This window comes from Corvus moneduloides, chromosome 20 (genome assembly GCF_009650955.1).
Source record: "Corvus moneduloides isolate bCorMon1 chromosome 20, bCorMon1.pri, whole genome shotgun sequence".
In the NCBI taxonomy this organism is placed as follows: Eukaryota; Metazoa; Chordata; class Aves; order Passeriformes; family Corvidae; genus Corvus; species Corvus moneduloides.
Genome location: NC_045495.1, coordinates 4,500,484 through 4,519,683, shown reverse-complemented (window position 1 = coordinate 4,519,683; position 19,200 = coordinate 4,500,484). Strand labels below are relative to the sequence as shown.

Below are 19,200 nucleotides of genomic sequence, written 5' to 3'. Positions count from 1 at the left end.
GCAGACACTGGCTGGAGTCACTCACCCACCCACCATAAAACACCTTTCATGCCATGTGAGACTGTAAAACCAGCTCCAGCCTGTCATTCCAGCCCATTCCCCAGCCTCCCTTCCCTCAAAAAGGACTCATGAAACCAATAAAACAGAAATAATCCCTAAAAGGCCCAGGTCTTGCCTTTCATGATGACATCAAAACCAGCCTCGTCTTAGTGTTGTTTCCTTTCAAAGAGCCACCAAAACCAATAAAAATCAGAATTACTGTAGGAATTGCTCAGTTTCCTACTCTTGGGGAAAAATCTGCACCCAGTGCACAAGGCAGGGAGCACCACACTGCACACAAAAATTAGTTCACAGCATCTCTGGACACTCTAATTGTGCCCAATATTCAGTTTAACAAGGCAGGGCATGATTAATTATGTACATTTCATTTCTTTCACCATTCAAACAACTGAGTCTATTCAGTCTGGTTTTGCACATTCCATTTCGGGCAGTTCAGTGCTAGAAAAATAAAAGCAAACAGGCAAGAAAAACTCCAGCAGCCAGAATGAAACTACAGAGAAACCAAGATCAATTATTCCGAGTACAGAATAAATAAATAGACTGTGAATATTTTGCCATTTTAACCAAGAGCAACTGAAGCTATTGATCCAAAAAAAAAAAAGGGATTACAATTAGAAACTAAGAGATGTCCAAGGGTTTTTTTTCCAATGAGTCTTGAGAGCTACATCATAATTTTATGGAGGAACCACACAAACCTCATGACACAGGACTGCTGCAGGTGAGCAGTAAAACACCAGAACAGGCCTCAGCAACCTTTGAGTACCAGGGAAGGCATCCAGGTAGATTTTTTAATAGCATGTGACAGGAGTTCTAATTTTGGCCATGCCTCAGCCCTGGCATCTGGAAATATTCATGTGGAAGAGGCAGAAATTCCTCTCTTACAGAGCTCCCAGAGAGCCAGCTGATGTTATCTTACCTAAACTGGATAATGCTCCTTTGCTCTTGAAAGCCTCTTTCCAGCAGGTTTAAACTGTAATTTGGGGAAGAAAAACATGGAATTTTCAGTAAGGAAAAAGACCAAGTGCTGTGTTTAAAAATTGAGAACAGATCTACAGAAACTCTGGTGCAACCCAGGCTGTCTCTGTGGGGATTAACTCCAGTCTTTCACCTGGTTTTTTATCCTGGTGATCCCACCTCTTTAGTGTGTCTTGGGAGCTGGACAGGCTTAGAGATCTTAAGAGATAGGTCAGCATTTCTCAGGGAGCTTCTGCTGCTGGTCCCAGGGGAAAGGCAAGGGTGGCATAAATATTGTCTGAGTTTAGGGGTCCTGGCTATTCTTTTTATCTTTCTGATACAGAAAACGGGGTGGAAATGTCACTTCAGGTGGTGGCTCCTTGGAGAAGCCTTTCCTTGGAATTGACTGTGAGGGAACAGACAGGCAGCAGCCCAACAGCTTCAGCACGAGACAGGCAACGTGAAACCACCTCAAAAATGTCTCACGTGCTGCTCTCCTGACCCCTGGAATGACATCACTGACTTATTCCATAATAATACATTCATCTTAAACACATTCTGATGCATCCACTAAAGTTCTTGTCATTGTTTGCTGCTTTTCTCCCTGCCTTGCATGGTGACAGCGATTTTAACAGAGATTTTGGGATGCTTTTCCCTCAGGAGCAGATTTTATATGCTTGCAGTTTCTGCCTTTCTGTATCCTCTGCACCTAAAGAAAAAGCAACCAAAAAAAAAAAAAGCAAACAAACCCAACAAGGCTCAGGCAAAACTTTTCTGTTTCTTCCTACATTTTCAGCAGCTTTACTTACTCAGCTGGTTTTTCTAAGGTGAACATTGAAGTATTTTATTCTGGTGGCTTGGGTTTGTTTCTTTTAGTGTCAATAAAATTACATCATTCATTTTTTGTGTGCATGTTCAGGGTAGGCTGAGCAGGCTGAAATACTTCAAAAGAGATGGCTGAAGGGAGATAAGCTTTAGGTCTATAAAATTAAGAATTATCTGGAGACAATTAATAGGACAGAGTTCCTCATGATTTTCACATAGCAGGCAATAAAGAAAATACTTTTTTCCGTGCAGTATCCTCAGAAACAATGCTGTTATTAATGCTGTTACCAGGGAATATTTTTGGGAGCTTGTTGGTAAAGCAAATAACATCTCTCCTGTGCCCACAGTACCCCTCAGGAGGCAGCTACCCCGTGACTTACATCGCTTCCTCGCACTACCCCTACCAAAGGATTGCTCCTCAAAGCAGCCAAGAATCCCAGCAGCCTCTGTTTCCCAAACCCATCTACTCCTACAGGTAATACAATATTTTTCCAAGCCCTCACCTTACAGGAAATACCCTGTTTACTCCTGGCCTGTTTCCAGCATCGTTTGCAACAACACGTTCGCTCTTATTTGTCTTGTTCCCGGGCTGTTCTGTCCTGTCCCTATGGGTCACAAAATGTTCCAGACTCTGGGGCCGGTCAAGGCACAGAGAAATTAAGTGTTGTGAAGCAGGGGAACAGTCTTGATCAATCCCCCCCCAAAAAAAGTGAGACGTTTCTCTAATGCAAAATTTTAGGTGCTGTGAATTTCATCACAGATGAAATTCTGATCCCACTCAGTTGTCTATTCCAGCACCTGCACTAACTCTGATTTTTACTGGAGTGAGGAAATGCCTAGAAAACATATCAGCTATGGCAGTCATATGGGTTTAGCCCCCAAAGTAGACCAGATAATTAAATTTTAATTATCCCTCACTGTCAGTTTGAGTCTCTTTGTGGCCTTCACCAGTTTAAGCATCCAAATGAAACCTCTGGTAACTACACACCAGCAGGATTTGAAGGTCTTGATTCTGCTTTTTGTGTTGCTTTATTTTAAACACAGGTTGGACATTCTGTATGAGCTCTGTGAATTACCTGTAGGAGTTAAGCAGTGCAAGGAGGTTGTTGTGAACAACTGAGTGGAAACATAAAATCATCTTTGTATTTGTGCTACGACAGTGAAAGTGGGAGTAATTACACGCACTGTGAAAAATGAGCTAATTTTGGTTGTGAGGAGTCAGGAAGAAGATGCTAAAACACTTTTCTTTCTCTCCCTAAAGCATCCTGATCTTCATGGCTCTCAAAAACAGCAAGACAGGGAGTTTGCCAGTCAGTGAGATTTACAATTTCATGACAGAACACTTCCCTTACTTTAAGGTGAGTTCCAGGGATGGGGAGGGGAATCTCCCTCTAAGCTTATCTGTCAGCAGAGGGAATAAGGGATGGGATTCCAGCTATGAAAAGGGATCATTTCTTAGGAGGTGAATACCAAATCAATTACACACTATATACTCTCATGAGCACAAACTACTCAGCGTTTTGCACCTGGGCAGAAATGTGAAATGTGGTGATATTTAACTCCAAAAGATCTTAGGAACTGTTCCAGCTGTGAGCTTGGGTGTATAACAGTGACCCATCCTCACCAGCAGCTCATAAAAAAGGCGAATAAGTTTAAAAACACATTCGCTGCTTCCTCTCAGACCTCAAATACAGGCAGAACTGGTCTTGTAGCTTGCAGCACCTCCAGACTGGTGTGGAAGCAGAGGATTCCAGGTTATCTCACTGCATCCTGGAGCTGGGATATTCATCTTGGGCAACAGCATCCCATGCCTGCCCTGTACAAAGAAAAGTATAATGTGTGATAATGGTGCTAAGCTCATAATTACACAGGGAGCTGGGGAGGGAAAGGGTGGATGGTTTGCAGCAGCACTGCTGAAATTTGGATGCCTGCTACGAGGGAATGGTTCCTCACACTTGGAATGCCAGTGGAAAATGCTCAGTCAGCACAGGGATCCAAGAGCAGGAGGATTAGTTAAGATTTTTCAAAGAGCTGTAATGGAATCATCAAGTGCTGCTCCACTCAGAGCTTTATTTCTGCTGATTCTTCAAAACCACCTCACTGAAGTCCACAGTGAGTGACCTCAGCTGTGAGCAAGGCCCAAAAACGAAAATAAAGCCAGTGAGTCTGTCCTGTTTCCTATTGCAAATAGCCCTGCAGCAACTAAAGCAAATTTAAAACAGCCACAGCAAGGCAGTTCAAACATTTATAATATGAAAAGAACACAGAGAATAACTAAAAATAAATGTTCCAATACCATTTTGCAGTGATTTTGGACACTGGGGATAAAATAGAGCACACACAAAAAAGTAGTGAGATTAAATATGTCAGTAATCAGAGAAAAACCCACATTATGGCAGAGGAGGAACTGTCAGGATCCATCACACTTCTGTACTCCCAGATTTCCTCCCAAAGGAATCACTCACTACTCCATCATTTATTACAAGCAAGGGAAGGGAGAGAAAAACAAACAAACCTACCATCAGAAATCCCAGTGGAACCCACAGGAGAACAGCAAGAATTTCAAGCAGGGAGGTGGGAATATTATTAATAGTTTTTATAGGCACATGCATGTTTATTCATCAGATCAAACTCAAATTAATTCTCTGTTGTCTTAAAACACAATTGATCATAAAATTAATCAGCAGCTTTCAACCAAGCGCTGCTGCTGCCAGCATGGGCAGAATCCCTCAGACTCAGGACTGGGGCTCTGCCAGGACCATCCTGGTCCTTCCTGGTTTTTCAGCACCTGATATCTTTTTTTTTTAATTTCTATTTCGTTTAAAAATTGATGAGAATGAAGTTACTGCTGCAGGAAAAGCGTAGTGCAGGGGGTACTACCCAAATAGTCACTATTTTGTGACAGCTTTGTTTTTGCATTTTACTTACAAATGCAGTTACATGTATTTGACTGTAACATCCTTAAAATAACCAGGGGAGAATGAGCAATGAAATATTACACTTACAGGCATCAATCTCTGTCTGCCTCTGGTCTTTACAGCAGCCCAGAGAACTACCAATACACGGCAAAAATTAATATCCTCCATCTTCCCTCCTTTTGGAGAGTCTTCAGCAAAATAAAATCACATAAAAATCAGCGAAGAGCATCTTGCTGCTGCTACCAGCACTCACTGAAAAGTAGGATATAACAGGGAGAGGGGAAGCAATTTAGGTAGGAGAGAAAAAGAGTGCAAGTGTGCACAGAGCCTTGCTGAGAGACATGGGATGATACAAGCCGAGTCAAATTAACTGGGATTCGCTGCCACAGCAAATTTAGTTTCTATGATGCAACAATCTCATTTCTAGTTGAAACAGAGCAATCCAACTCCTACGTTCTACCAAAAAAAAAAAAATCTACGCAGCTAAAGTTGAATTAGTCTTTGATGTACCTCTCCCTTCTCTTGAAACCTGGATTTAAAGAGAAAGGGTTTTGCAAGATCACTGAACTCTTTAAACTTCAAGAGCTGGTCAGGATCAGTGGGGTTGGACAATAATATTTTTGGCTTGTCATGCTTGTCCTTTTTTTCTTTTTTTTTTTTTGTAGTGATTAGTGAGTCTAACAAAAAGCTTTCATCTTTTTAATTGGAGTTATTGCCAGTGGTCTGAGAGGGCAGAAAGGTCTGTGGTCTGATGGAAGTGTTCAGGTGCTGTAGATGTGCCACCTGGGGATGTGGATTGGTGGTGGCCTTGGCAGTGTTGAGTTAATGGTTGGACTTGGTGGGCTCAGAGGGCTTTTCCCACCTTAATGACTCTGGGATTCCCCAGCTGATTTTATGATTCTGCAGTTTCATCCCCACCGTGCTGGATGCAGCCATGGCCAAAATCAGCCATAGCAAGGAGGTTCCAGCTACCCAAGAGCCACTCCAGCAGCCAAAGTTTGCTCATTAACAATCACATTTGCTTAAAAAACTGGTGTTTTTTCACCTGACACACTGAGTGTTCCTTCAAGCCCTACCTGGGCAAACAAATTCTCACAGCTCAGCAATCCCAAATTTAATGCAAGTACCTGCTTGGCTCCCAGCAGCAGCCTCCAAAATCAATCCCTGTCCTTTTTTTGCTCGTACAGTTTCTAAAACCATCTCCTAATTTACACCCCCACATGTTCTGAAAACCTCTGAGAAGCCCGTGCCGCTCCCATCTGAGCAGAAACACCAATTATCCTGTCTAGGTACACACAGAGGTGCGTGGAGCCTGTGTGCAGGGCAAGAAACAGGAATATTCTTCCAGGTCAGCTTGTTCAGTAGCTAAATACACAACTTACCTGGGAGGAATAGATTAACTCACTTTCGGAAGTGCCAGAAAATAACTTGAGTATTATCTGCAAGGGAGAAAAACTGATCTGTCATGTTTAGCATGACCTTGTGGCAGAAAAGGTTCTAAAGATTTGGGGTTTGTCTCCTCTTCTCTTTTCTCTTCTCTTTTCTCTTTTTTCTCTTTTCTCTCTTTTCTCTTCTCTTCTCTTCTCTTCTCTTCTCTTCTCTTCTCTTCTCTTCTCTTCTCTTCTCCACTTCATGTTGTCTCACCCATGAGACAGAATAGTGAAATGCTGACATCAGGTGGGCCAAAATGGTAGAAACTATGGTGCTATGAAAAGAAAATAGTTTCTCTTTTAGTAAATAATATATATTTAATTCCACTCATATTTATTTTTCTAATGAAGAAAATGAGCATTCAGTTTGACCCTCAACTCTTCAATAAGGCTTTTTAAACCCATGCAATAATTCTTTACAAGCTACAAAGGAATGGTTTTGACATTCCTTATAAAAGCATGTACAAAAAGTTAAATCCTGATAAAAAAATATCATCAAAGCATGTTCAAAATTCACAGTCTGTCATGTGAAAGCCAAAATGGGATCAGATCCATTTGTAAAAGATGGTCTTAGAGGAAGTCTGATGGACTAGGCAACAATTAAAGGAATTATCAAACTATCAAAAATCTGGCTGTGAGAGAAGGACTCTATTAATAAAGAGTAAGAATGGAAAAAAAACTTAATGGACATAAGAGGGAAATTCTAATTTTCAACATCTTTTAAAAGACTGTGGAAACCTACATTCATTTCTTGTGCTCTCTGTTCAGTAATTCTCTGCTTGATATAAGCAGTTATGATGACAAATATTTGCATCATGAATTCATGAATATGAATCAATAGCCACGGACAACTTCACCCACATTTCATTTCTTTCAATTCTTATGAAGAATTGAAAAGAAAAGATGAGGACATTTTTGCAAACAAGAAAAGAATCATTTTAATGATCCACTTTAAAGAACCTTCCAGCTGCTCCTGCTGAGTTGAAAATAAATGCAAAGCACAGAGATGAGTGATCAACTGTGGAAACCTGTATCTCATCTGTAGGGCTTGTGATTAAACCATTTGGTTATGTAATTGGCCAGCACACAAAGTTACACCTACAGGAGCATGATAAATTCTTTTGAAGTCTGCCTGGACATTGAATTTGAGCCCAGGCAGCACGTAGGGCTTTAATGAAGTGCTGGAAATATTTTTAAGTGTTCCAAAATAGGTTCTGATAGATTTCTTGGTAGTTCTAGAACATCAGTTTTTACACACTTAATTCTTGTGATGTGCAAATTCACCCCTAAAGATCCAGCAGGTCTCCGACAACCTTTCTGCCTAGAAGATCAGTTACTATTTTATCTGATCCCTCTCTTCCCACACAACATGACTGTAACATTTTTGTGGCTTCCCTCTAACGTACAAGTTTCTCATTGCAGAAGGCACAAACTTCAACAGCATTTCTTGTAATCTCACCAGTCAAAACAGAGTTATATATATATATATATATATATATACACATACACATTTTAAAGGGGTTTTTTTTAGCTTGGAGTTCTGTTCTTACATTGGATTTGTTTCTCCAGACAGCTCCAGATGGCTGGAAGAATTCTGTGCGCCACAACTTATCTTTGAACAAGTGCTTTGAGAAAGTTGAGAACAAGTCAGGGAATTCTTCTCGGAAAGGCTGTTTGTGGGCTCTGAATCCAGCCAAGATTGACAAGATGCAGGAGGAGCTTCAGAAATGGAAGAGGAAAGACCCAGTTGCTGTAAGGAAGAGTATGGCAAAGCCAGGTCAGTTGTTTGTCAGTGTTTTAGTTCGCAAACAGCTCTCCCCAGGACTTTTCCTTTCACCAAGATCTATAAGAGAACTTAAACATGGTTTAGGAATGCATTTAAGGATTTTTCCTGGTTGGCAAAACAAGAAAAAATATTAAAAAGAAGAAATAAAGTAGACCTGGTTTTGTAGGTGTTTCCAGATAAGTACAAAGATGGTTCACCAAGAAAATATTTTCTCTTGACATCTCACTAAACTTTAAGATAAAAGGCCTGGTTGGATGGGGATTAGAGCAACCTGGTCTAGTGGGAGGTGTCCCTGTCCATGGCAGGGGGGTGGAATGAGATGATCTTCAACATCCCTCCCAATCCAAACCATTCTATGATAAAAAGAATACTGAAATAAGGAATATCGATTAAAATTTGAGATTAGCTGCTAAGTATCCAACCTTTAAACCCAAAAATGGAATTTATTGCATACTCACTTGGCAACGATAATTTAGAAAAACATTTCAGACTTTGGAGTTCTTTATAAACATGAACCAGCACCTCTGTTTGCCATTTCCCGAACAACACCAAAATTCCTGCTGCAAGCTATCCAGGGCTAAGTCAGTCATGGGCTTTCCCCTTGTTTTCCAGAAGAACTTGACACCCTGATAGGCGACAAGAGCGAGAAGCTGCGATCTTCCCTCCTGTCCTGCAGCCCGACGGGCGCTGCAGGTGCGTCCCTCTCCAGGCAGATGGCAGCCCAATCCCATTCCTTATGCGAGCCCTCGCTCTCCTCCGGGATCCCTCAGGGATTACACGGCATCCACGCCTCGGGAGCTCTGCATGCCAAGAGCCCCCTGCCCACTTTGCTGGGGGGGCAGCAGCCCGGGTGCTACGCATCCCCCCAGGGCTTCCCCCAGATCTCCACGGCGCTGATGCAGCACACGCCGGGCCCTCAGAGCCTGTTCCCTGCTGGGGAGGCTCAAAGCCAGCTCCGGACTCAGCCCAGCATCCCTCAGGATTCCCCAGTGCCGGCGCAGAGCCCCCCGAGCTGCGGGATGAAGATGCTGCCCGAGCATTCTCCGGCCAGGACGGTGCAGGACACGCTGCTGCAGGAGGGAGACCTCAGCAATGACATCGATGCTCTTAATCCGTCCCTCACTGATTTTGATCTCCAAGGTGCGTGTTTAAGGTGTTTTTATCTTGGGGAGTCAGGCTTGTTATATCCCATCCCATGTCCCCACTTCCCATCCCATCCCATCCCATCCCATCCCATCCTCCACAAGATCCATTTCCGTCCCTATTTTACAACTCCACGCCGCTGTTACAAACCCCACCTTTCTTGGGTTACATTATATATAAACACCGTGCAATTTTGGGTTTAAATCTTTTAAAATTGTTTAAATCTTTTAAAAGTTTCCCAAGGAAGCTACAGATTTGCATCCAGAGTTTAAGAAACATTCCTGCTCCCCCCTTGGCCACAGTTGCTGATATTAAGTACTGCAGTACAGTATTTAGGATGTATTCTTTAAATTCAGACCTATTTTCAACTGAAAGCTGCTCAAACACAGCTATTTAGTGCCATTCTTGCAAGAGAATTGTCGTGTGAAAGGCGCCAAGAGAAACAAATTTGGTTGAATTAACATTTTAACATTTTTCTTGACCAATAATTATTCCAACCCCTTCCACATCTCTGCTCAAAAGGATGCTCTTTCCCCCTTCCCAAGGCATTAAGAGGATCTACACCCCAAGCAATTATATTTTCTGAGGCGTCTTCTTTTATTCTTCATAAATATATATTTCTAGCAGAATTATCAAGTGAAAGAATTTTCTTAAATTAACACTGTTTTCTCCCAGATTTAAATGTATGGAGACAGACAAATAATAACCATCTAAACAACCTCTTCCCTTCCCCAATCCCAAGAGATTAGGATCATCTGCACACAATTGTTTAACAGCCAACATCTCCTGCAGCACAAGGATTAAAAAAGCAAATATAAAGAAGTACACGGAGAGAAAATGCAAAGAAAGCCGAATCGATTTGTTAATCAGTGCGGGGTTTTTTTGTTGTAGGGAATCTTTGGGAGGAGCTGAAAGACGACAGCCTAGCCGTGGATCCCCTTGTCCTCATTTCATCATCGCCGATGTCTTCGCAGTGCTTCCCCTCCCACTGCCAGCTGGAGAGCGGCAGCAGCGTGCCCATCCCGACGGGAACTCCGCACGGGAATGTGCCCGACCTGCAGCTCACCACCCTGTACTCCGCCTTCATGGAGCTGGACACGGTGTCCCCTGCCTACCTGAGCAGCCCCGGATCCAAACCCATCGCCTTAATGTGAACCCCACCCCAACGCCACTGCTGAGATGGAAACCCAGTCCTAACCATCACACACCGCCCTGATTGATGTCAGCTGAGACTGTGTCCACGGGAATAAGAATTTTATCTTTTTTCCCAGAAGTCGCCCGCAGCATATGTAGCTTTACTATGATCATTTTCTACAGACAGATATGAAAAAAAAAAAAAATTTAAGATATTATTTAAAGATAATATTGTTAACAGCTGAACTTGTCAACACCGTTTTATCAAGCCACTCATCTTCTTCATCTTCCAGAAATAAGAGGAAAACAAATTATTGATCTTTTTTTCCCCCCTTTTTCTTTTTTTACCTTTAACGAAAGCTGCTTGCAAATGAACACAGAACTCACAGCACACAACAATTTAACTTATTTCTTGGAGCCACTGATGGCAACACCATCCACCACAGACCACTCGAAATATAAAATCTACCTATTAAAACACTAATAGTCCCCTTGAAAGAAGTTCTGGGTTTTGGTGAACATGAACTGAAAATTCTGCAAGTATTAGAAGATAGAAGACAAGCTGCTGACAGACTAAACCAAAGCAACAAATACACTTCAGTGGAAAATATCTAAGTTTTACTGTATTTAAAAAGAAATTTTAAACTCTGCTTTTTTAATAAAAAAGAACAAAACTATTTAGTAGAATTTTTACTTGGCTGGAGCTTATTCCCATTCATGCCTCTTATCTTTTGCCACATAAACTAAACATTGACATGAATTATTAAGCCATTAAATGAGGGATTTTTTTTAAATGGTAATAAAAAAGAAGAGAGAAGTTGCAGTTGGCCAAATCCAGAGAGCATCTGTGTTTTAACTTCCTGCTGTGTCTGTTACCTCCAGTGGGGTTTATTGTGTTGCTGAACCAAATCTTGCAGTAGGTTCCTACTCTGAACTAAACTTAGACCAGTTCTTCAGGAACACTTTTCTCCCTCTGATTTTCCACCAAAAAAATTGGAATAAAAAAGTAGAAAAATAGAATAAAATAGAATAAACCAATTTTATTGTCTGTGATGCAGTCTAAACTCAGAGTAACCTGGAGTAGGAACTTAACAGCACTATGGAAAGTAGTCTAGAAACCCAGAAAAATGTCAGTGTCTTGAATGACAGGGTGCCCAGAGAAGCTGGATCCCTGGAAGTGTCCAAGGCCAGGTTGGATGGGGCTTGGAGCAACCTGGGACAGTGGAAGGTGTCCCTGCCCATGGCAGGGGCTGGCACTGGATGATCTTTAAGGTCCTTTCCAACCCATCCCATTCTGGGACCCTCTTATCTCTAGTCACAGATGATGTAAACTCAAACTAAACCAAGGAGGTTAAAGTTTGAGTCGGATTGGGTGATTTACACCCTAAAAAAGCAAGGAGGGATTCCGAAGGATGGAACAAAGGAGTTGGAATTGTTTAAAATAGAGACACAAGTGTTTAATTGGCCGCTGTCTCACAGCAAGGTGGGAGCTCTGCCCACTCCCACTGATGCCAAACCCAGGCCCAAAGCTACACCCTCACCCTTTCCTACTAGTCCAGACTTAAAATGAGATTAGGGGCAGACGGATAAAGGCAACTTAGGAGGAGCACATGTGATGCAGCTTTGTAATCCCTCACGCAACCACCGAGAAATCCTCACTTGACTCCTCTTCCTGCAAAGAGAATACAGAGCGGAAGAAATGCAGCCAGGTTGGCCAAGCTGCTCCAGGGAGGAAAAAAAAGCCAGCAGGATGAGAGTTATACAAACATATTAGAGCTGGGGGAATCAGGTTTTGGCCATCCTAACACTTGCATAAAGAAATAAGGGAAAAATTAAGCATTATTAGAAATGTGAATATTATTATAAGTATAAAGCATGTAGTGAGTATAAAGCTTCTAAACAGTATATGAATATAAATATAAATACAAATAGAAATATGTAAATATAAATATAAATATAAATAATATAAATATAACACTGTGTGTACATACATTAAAAAGTGTGTGTATATATGTGTGTGTAATATATATATTATATATATAAAGCACAGCATGTGTGTATAAAGCACTGTAACTGGGCAGAAAATTATATGGACATAAAACACACAGTACATATAAAATACTATTTATAAACAGTGTGTGTATATATATATAAAACTGTATACATATATATATATATATATTCAGTGCAATTTAAGAGTCACCAGCTTACAACTAAATACCTACCAACTTCATACTATTAGAAGGATAATATTACCCTAAGTGCCTTTTTAAAAAAAAAAAAAATCAAATAAATACACATTTTAATACAGACCTGCATTGAGGAAAAGCAAAACCAAAGCAGCCCCTGCCCTGTGCTCAGGCACTGGTTTTGTACCCCTGTGGCTCTTGAACAGGCAGCTACTCTGATGCCTTAAAACATGCCAGCATCACTCTTAAGCCAAAAATAATAAGAATAATTGGTAAATAATGTTCTCTACAAATATTAGACACAGGTCTGGCACATGGGAGGGGTTGGTTCCCTCGGCTCTGTGTGTGAAGATCCCAGTGTTGGACCAGGACCGCCAGTGCTGGGCAGGACCAGGTGTCCAGACGCTCCAAACTCCTCACGTTCACTTCAGCCACACCAGTGCCAGTGGGAATTCTGCACAGCTGCATCCTCAGGGAATGAATTTCCTGCTAAGACTCTCTCAGTTTCAAAGCTTTTCTCTGCAAACACCAAAGAGTTGGCACACAGATTTTCTGAAACATTTTCAGCACCCCGAGGGAGTGAGATGCTCAGTTCTCCATGACTTTCAATCATTATTTGCACCAAATTCTTGTTAAATCCTTTTTAAACTCCTTACAAATTCCCCTCCTGAGTTGCACGCTGTGAACCACACCAGGCCAGAACACCACAGGCCTTTGCAAGATATTCCTGACAGAACAAGCAGCATTCCCAGTATTTTATATTTAGTAGAGAGAGACAACAAGAAAATGCATGAGAACACACCAGAGGAAGTGCAGTGAGATGGTTCATCGCTCTAAAAACATGGCAAAAATGTAATAAAATATTTATGATTAAAGCAAACCCATGGCATGTGAAAAAATCCATCAAAACTGAGAGTAGGAGTCTGGACAACATTACTGATCTGAGCTAAATAAATATCTGTGAAACTCTAAATTCACAGATTTGAAAGCGAGAAAAGCAGAACTGCTTTTTCTGTGTCAAAGATTTATAATTGATGGGCACAACAACCCATCCATGATTTGTTAATTCCTGTGTGTCACTCGTGTCCTCTGCAGTCTCAGGCTCAGCCATTCCCTCAGAGGCACCAATATATTCCATGCTTGTGCCTGCACACATGATCACAAGCTGGAGGGGGAGGAAGAAATAGAGAAGAAATCTGAGTGTCAGATTTTATTCTGTATTTTTTGCTTGGTACTGAGCCTTTGAAGAATGATCAGACATAAAGAACAAAAGGGGAAAAAACACTTTAACATGTTTTTTCTTGTGCTTTCTTGAGTTTCTTGTATCCACATGAGAGGCTTGTCCTCCCTTTATAAATTTATTTATTCTGAGCACCTTAAAGTATTTTCTCCAATGCATTCTATATTTAATGGAATTGAATTAATGGTTGGACATTTCACAGAGGTTATAAGAAAAGTCCTGTAATAACTTTTATTTTAAAAGAGTTCTGTTTAGGATAAACAAACAATACTGCAAGTTATTAACTAATATAAATTGTCTGGGTTTGGATTTCCCTTCCTGCTCCACTTCAGGCTACTACATCTGAAATTTTATTGTCTTGCTTCAGTTTAGCATTAGTGATTCTGGTAGACACAAAACCAACTCATTGCAATATGGGTTCCTGAGGAAAGAGTTATACTATAAATTACAGTTCTGGAATCATTACTAAAATGGAATCATTACTAAAAAAAAAAAGTTTGAAATCATGTTTATTTAACTGCTTTTAAGTTTATATACAAGAAAACCCTAAGCTTGTGCACTCCTTATTTTTGACTTTTGAGATAAAACTTGACATACTGAGAGCCCATAAACATTTTCTTAGAGCTGGTGACACCTTATTTCATACCTACCATAAAATCAGATTTTGCACACATTGCAAATCTATTTCAGATACATTTGCATTAAATTCCATTTTAAGCACTCTGAAAACAGGGGGAGAAAGAAAGGAAAGAATGAAGTTTTCTCAGTCCAAGGCTAATGCTGTCTGCTTAATCAGCCTCTTCCAAACAGATTATGCAAACCTGTCTAGGAGAAAAAATAACCCTAAGTGTAATTACCATAAAAATATCTTATTACCAAACAGAAGAAAGTGCTCACTGCTGCCCTCTCCAACATATGATTAGGAAAAATTTGCATTCTAAAGTTTAGGATTTATTAGCTTAACCTTTTCTTATTGCAGGTTTCATTTCAACTTCAAAAAATTCAAATAACCATTTATATTGGAACTATGTTTTGAAGCTGTTTTCTCTTCTCATGAGCCCAAATTATCACAAGGCTTCTGCCTCCCATATTTGCCTGTTCTTGGTACAAAACCATCACCCCTGAACATGCATTGGCTTTTGTTGAGACACGAACTGATCTGAGAAGATCTCTGTCTGCACAATCTTTCAAACCCCTGGCACAGCACTGAGTTACTTAAACCCAACAGTGATTAACAGGAGTTATGGAACAGATAAAACACTAAATATCACATCAGCTTTATTGTACACAAAGCTTGACAAGTGCAACAGACTTATTGGCACTTGCAAACAAATTTAAACTACTGGGATAAATATTTGGATTCCAGAATTTGGTTTACCAGGGCTGCTGCTCCAGTTCTGTAGTTCAGACTTCCAGAGATCTGTGTAAATGTTTGTATTTAGACTATTAAATATCGAAACCAGCAAACACTTTTACATGAGCTTTTCCTGACCTCCTAATCCATTTCCAATCTTACACAAACAAACCCAAAACCCTCAGTAGTGGAAGAAGAACTCTCTGGTTCACTGTGCATTCCCTCCCTGCAATGATATAAACTGAAGCTTTAAAGAAGACTTCTCCATCTGTGGAGAATTGAGAACTACTAAAATAATGAATGATGGAGTTATCACAAAGCAAAATCTAAATGCAGTCTGTGTAGAAGCCGAAAAGGGCTATTTTTTGTAGTTCAAAGAAATAAACACACACAAAGAATATTTTTTTTGCATGGGAAAAGCTGAAATTACTGAAAATTAACAGCAGTGGGAAGATCATCAATGCACATGGGACTTATTTCACTGGGGGCTCTTATTCAAGCAGCACATTGATGAAAAATAGCAGGTATTTGGTATCAACATAATAAATGCTGACTGAAATACGAAATTGATGATTTTTAGGTCCTTTTTTCAATCATAAAATCACAGAATGGTTTGGGTGGGAAGGGCCCTTCAAGACCATTTTGTTCCAACACCTTCCACTAGGCCAGGCTGCTCCAAGCCTGACGTTGAGCCACAGCTCCCATTGTGCATCACCACCCTCACAGCCAAGAATTTCTTCCTCATATCCCACCTAAACCTCCCATTTCAGTCTGAAGCCATTTCCCCTCGTCCTGACTTCTCAAAACCCCCACCCCAGGCCTTTTGAAAGCCCTTTAGACCCTGAAAGGCTGCAATAAGTTCACCCCAGAGCCATTTTGCTGCTTGGATGAATGGGAGAATCCTGCTCTGGATCGATCCAGCTGTGACCTGGGCACAGGAGAGTTGTGAAACAGTGAAACCATTAAAGATTTATTCCTGACAAAACCAATCAGGCCTGGCTGTGCAGCAAAGGCCCTCATTTAGTAACACGAATTGATTCCTTATTCACGCCATCGGCACCAGGAAATTCATTCCAGCAGCAGCAGCCTGGGCTGGGTGGATGAGGGAAAAAACCCACTGAGAGCTCGGGGAGAAGCACACCAGTCACAAAAAAACACTGGAGAAGGGAATTCACACGATCTGGATGAACACAGAATTTAAGATCTTGCTCGTCCAGGAAGCTGCTGAAGAATTTAATTTCAACTACATGAATAAGCCCAGCGTGTTTGGGCCTGCTGGAGGCACCAGGCCTGAACAATCACCTCAGGCATTTATTGTACTTGCCTTTCCCTCTAGATCAACTTTAGAACATTAAAAAGCTCCTAAAACATACAGAAAAAATATTTTCCACGAAATATCCAGTTAATCTAAGGAGAAAAGTGCAATGCTTAGTTAGCATTAAAGGCATTTAAAGAGTGCAAATTTTTGCTCTGGCTAGAAATGATCTTTCTCATTTTAATATATCTCACAGAAATTGAAACAGTGGCAGAAATATAATAGTTCTTAAAAGTTATCTGAGTGGTGACACTTGTGCTTGTGTTTCCTCCAAGCATGTCTTGCCACACAGCCACAGGAAGCATAGTCCTGTGTTTGTCAGCTGTCATTTCTGCACTGTTATTTCAAATTTAGCTTATGAGCAATGCCAGCTGATGAATTCCAGTGGGAAAATATCCTTAAAATCTGACATCTCAGTGCTGAAGTGCTTTGGTGTGTCTGGGGCAGAGTTTTATTCCTCTGAACTTGCGCTCAGGTCTCTGTGCACACTTTAATTTTCAGGGTTACAGTGAACCCTCTGTTCTCCTGACTTATGAATCTGTGCAGACATGAAAGCAGGCAGCAGGTTTAATTAGACACTTAATTATAGATCAGGATGGCAAGGAATGCATTTGGGAAATAAAAACACGATTTTCAACCCCAGTCAAATGCCAGTGAACAGAGTAACACCGGCACAACATTGGTGCACTGTGCCTTTCATATTGCTCATAAAAAACAGAGTTTGGGTTGGAGTTTGGGGTTTGGTGTTTGGTTGTTTTGGTTTTTTTTACCAAAATAGATTCTAAATAATTTTAGCTTTCAGGTCTGGCACATGGAGCTCTCTGGGAAGAAGGAAGAATTTCTTCCTCATATCTAATTTAATCCCAATTGCTATTCCCCTCTTCTGATTTATCCTGTCAATCCACAGGAAAGGAAGAACTGAAGGTGTTTGGAACTCTTCTCTCCTGTCTGTGTTATCTTTTTTTCATAAAGTAAACTTAATTGTGTGTTTTCTCTACTGCTGTTTCTAACTTCCCTGCCTGTTTTTATTTCTTGCTACAGATCGCTTTCATATGCAGCTTCATTAACATGGTTTACACCCTCCACTAGAATAATTAAATTATTATTAAATAAAACAGGCCTTTGTTACATAAGGTCCCAAGTCATTTTTCAAAATAATGGCTGGGAATCATCCAACTGCAATTATGCTCTACCTGCCTAAATTCTCTTTGTAGTTTTAATTAAAATAAATTATCCAGGATGATTTCACCTCCTGTTTTAAGTTCTTGTACAGCACTGGTGAAGGGGGAAAAAAAATCATCTCTGTAAAGCAATTGCTCTATTTTGTGGACTTAAAGAGGGAGAATAAATAGTTTTGGGTTATCCCAGCACACAATGAGAGATTTCAGTCATCTCTAAAATTATCTTTAAAGTAAGACACATTGCGTTAGAGGGAAAAAATGGGAAATTTGGAGTACTTTATCACTGAGAAGTGTTCTTCCTGGAGGTGAAAAGTGTTAAGGGAATGCAAATCAGAGATAGATGAACGCCCTTGAACAATGACAAATAAAATAGAAACATGGGGTGAACACACAAGATTTGCCACAACAACTCAGCAGCTGAGAAATGCCAATGGAAATATGGATCTGAGGAGAAGCAGAGAACATCTCCAGAATGATTAGGCATATTTATTAATAAATGAGGCTGACAAACCAGCTAAAGGGGGGGGGAAAACCCATTGTAATGCAGTGTATTTTTGGCAGACATTTAACACTGGGGAGTTTTCATGGGAATAAAATCCAGATTTTTTTTTTTAAGGTTCTTTTCAATCTCAGAAGATTTCTAAGCAAGTCCAGGTAATCACACTTGTGCACCAAAATCAGAGAGACTGTTTAACCTGCTTTATTAGCTATTAGCACTGATTTTGTTCTTTTCTTTTTTTAGGTATTCAGTGAAATCAGCATCCAGTCCTTGCAAGAATTCTAACCTGATGCTTCTAGTTGTTCAGGTAATTTTGAGAGGAAGCTCAACCAGGAGAGAACAGGCCCAGGCAAAGCCAGGAGCTCTGTAAGGGAACTGGTGCAGAGCAGTGCCAGCTGAAAAAGTCACATTACAAACCTGTGCTCAGGTAACCCAGAGCTCATTGCTGGTGTTTGTGCAGCTCCAAGTCACAATCCAAAAGGGAAACACTTGAATTAATAAATTCTTTCCTCAAATTCCAGTACACAACGTTGTCCCGCAGGATATTTTGTTAGTGAGGAGTCCCCAGGAATTCTGTGCAATCAAAATGAGTTATAGAAGATATTTTCTAAAAAAAACACCCTACTTCTTTCCCTCTGAGAGTTGTTCTGCTCCCAGAAAAATGCAGAGGTATTCCCAGGAATTTCTCAATAAAATATCAACACCACCACGATGGAATTAGCGCAGTAAAACTCACTTCAGCCTGAGCAGCTGGTTCAGTTTCAGCCAATAAGGCAGAGACAGCAATTTTCCCAATTATTTCAAAATCTGATTCTCCGAAGCACAGCCAGAAATCCTTCAGAAGCACCTGCTGCATAATAGTGATCCAGGGAACTCCAAAGTTCTGTTAATGTACTTGGAAATGAATTTATTTTTCATATTTTTCATTTTTTCAAATTTATTTTTCAAATTCTCCCATTTTTCGCTTCGTTTTTCAATTTGACTTTTCAAAATTTCAGTTTTTTTAAAATCACAACCTGATACACAGCTGCAATCTGTGCAACTCCAAAGTCCCATCAACGTAACTGATACCAATTTATTTTAATTATACCCCAACATGTTTTCCCAATCCAAAAATTAAATCCCACTTGAACACTTTAATGTGATGGTTTTACCTACAGAACTACCCAAAC

At 40.5% G+C, this 19,200-nt stretch overlaps 1 protein-coding gene across 3 annotated transcripts in view; it reads left to right on the top strand.

The window, feature by feature from the left end:
* The window catches only part of FOXN1 (forkhead box N1), a 36,178-nt gene extending 25,241 nt beyond the window's left edge, over nucleotides 1–10,937 (top strand). For all 3 annotated transcript variants that reach the window (XM_032129745.1, XM_032129742.1, XM_032129743.1), the window contains exons 5-9: nucleotides 2,187–2,314; nucleotides 3,101–3,197; nucleotides 7,757–7,964; nucleotides 8,586–9,113; nucleotides 10,008–10,937. In XM_032129745.1, coding sequence (XP_031985636.1) covers nucleotides 2,187–2,314; nucleotides 3,101–3,197; nucleotides 7,757–7,964; nucleotides 8,586–9,113; nucleotides 10,008–10,270 — 1,224 coding nt within the window. In that variant the 3' untranslated portion in view covers nucleotides 10,271–10,937. The remainder of the gene's footprint in view (nucleotides 1–2,186; nucleotides 2,315–3,100; nucleotides 3,198–7,756; nucleotides 7,965–8,585; nucleotides 9,114–10,007) is intronic.
* Nucleotides 10,938–19,200: the final 8,263 nt, after the last annotated feature.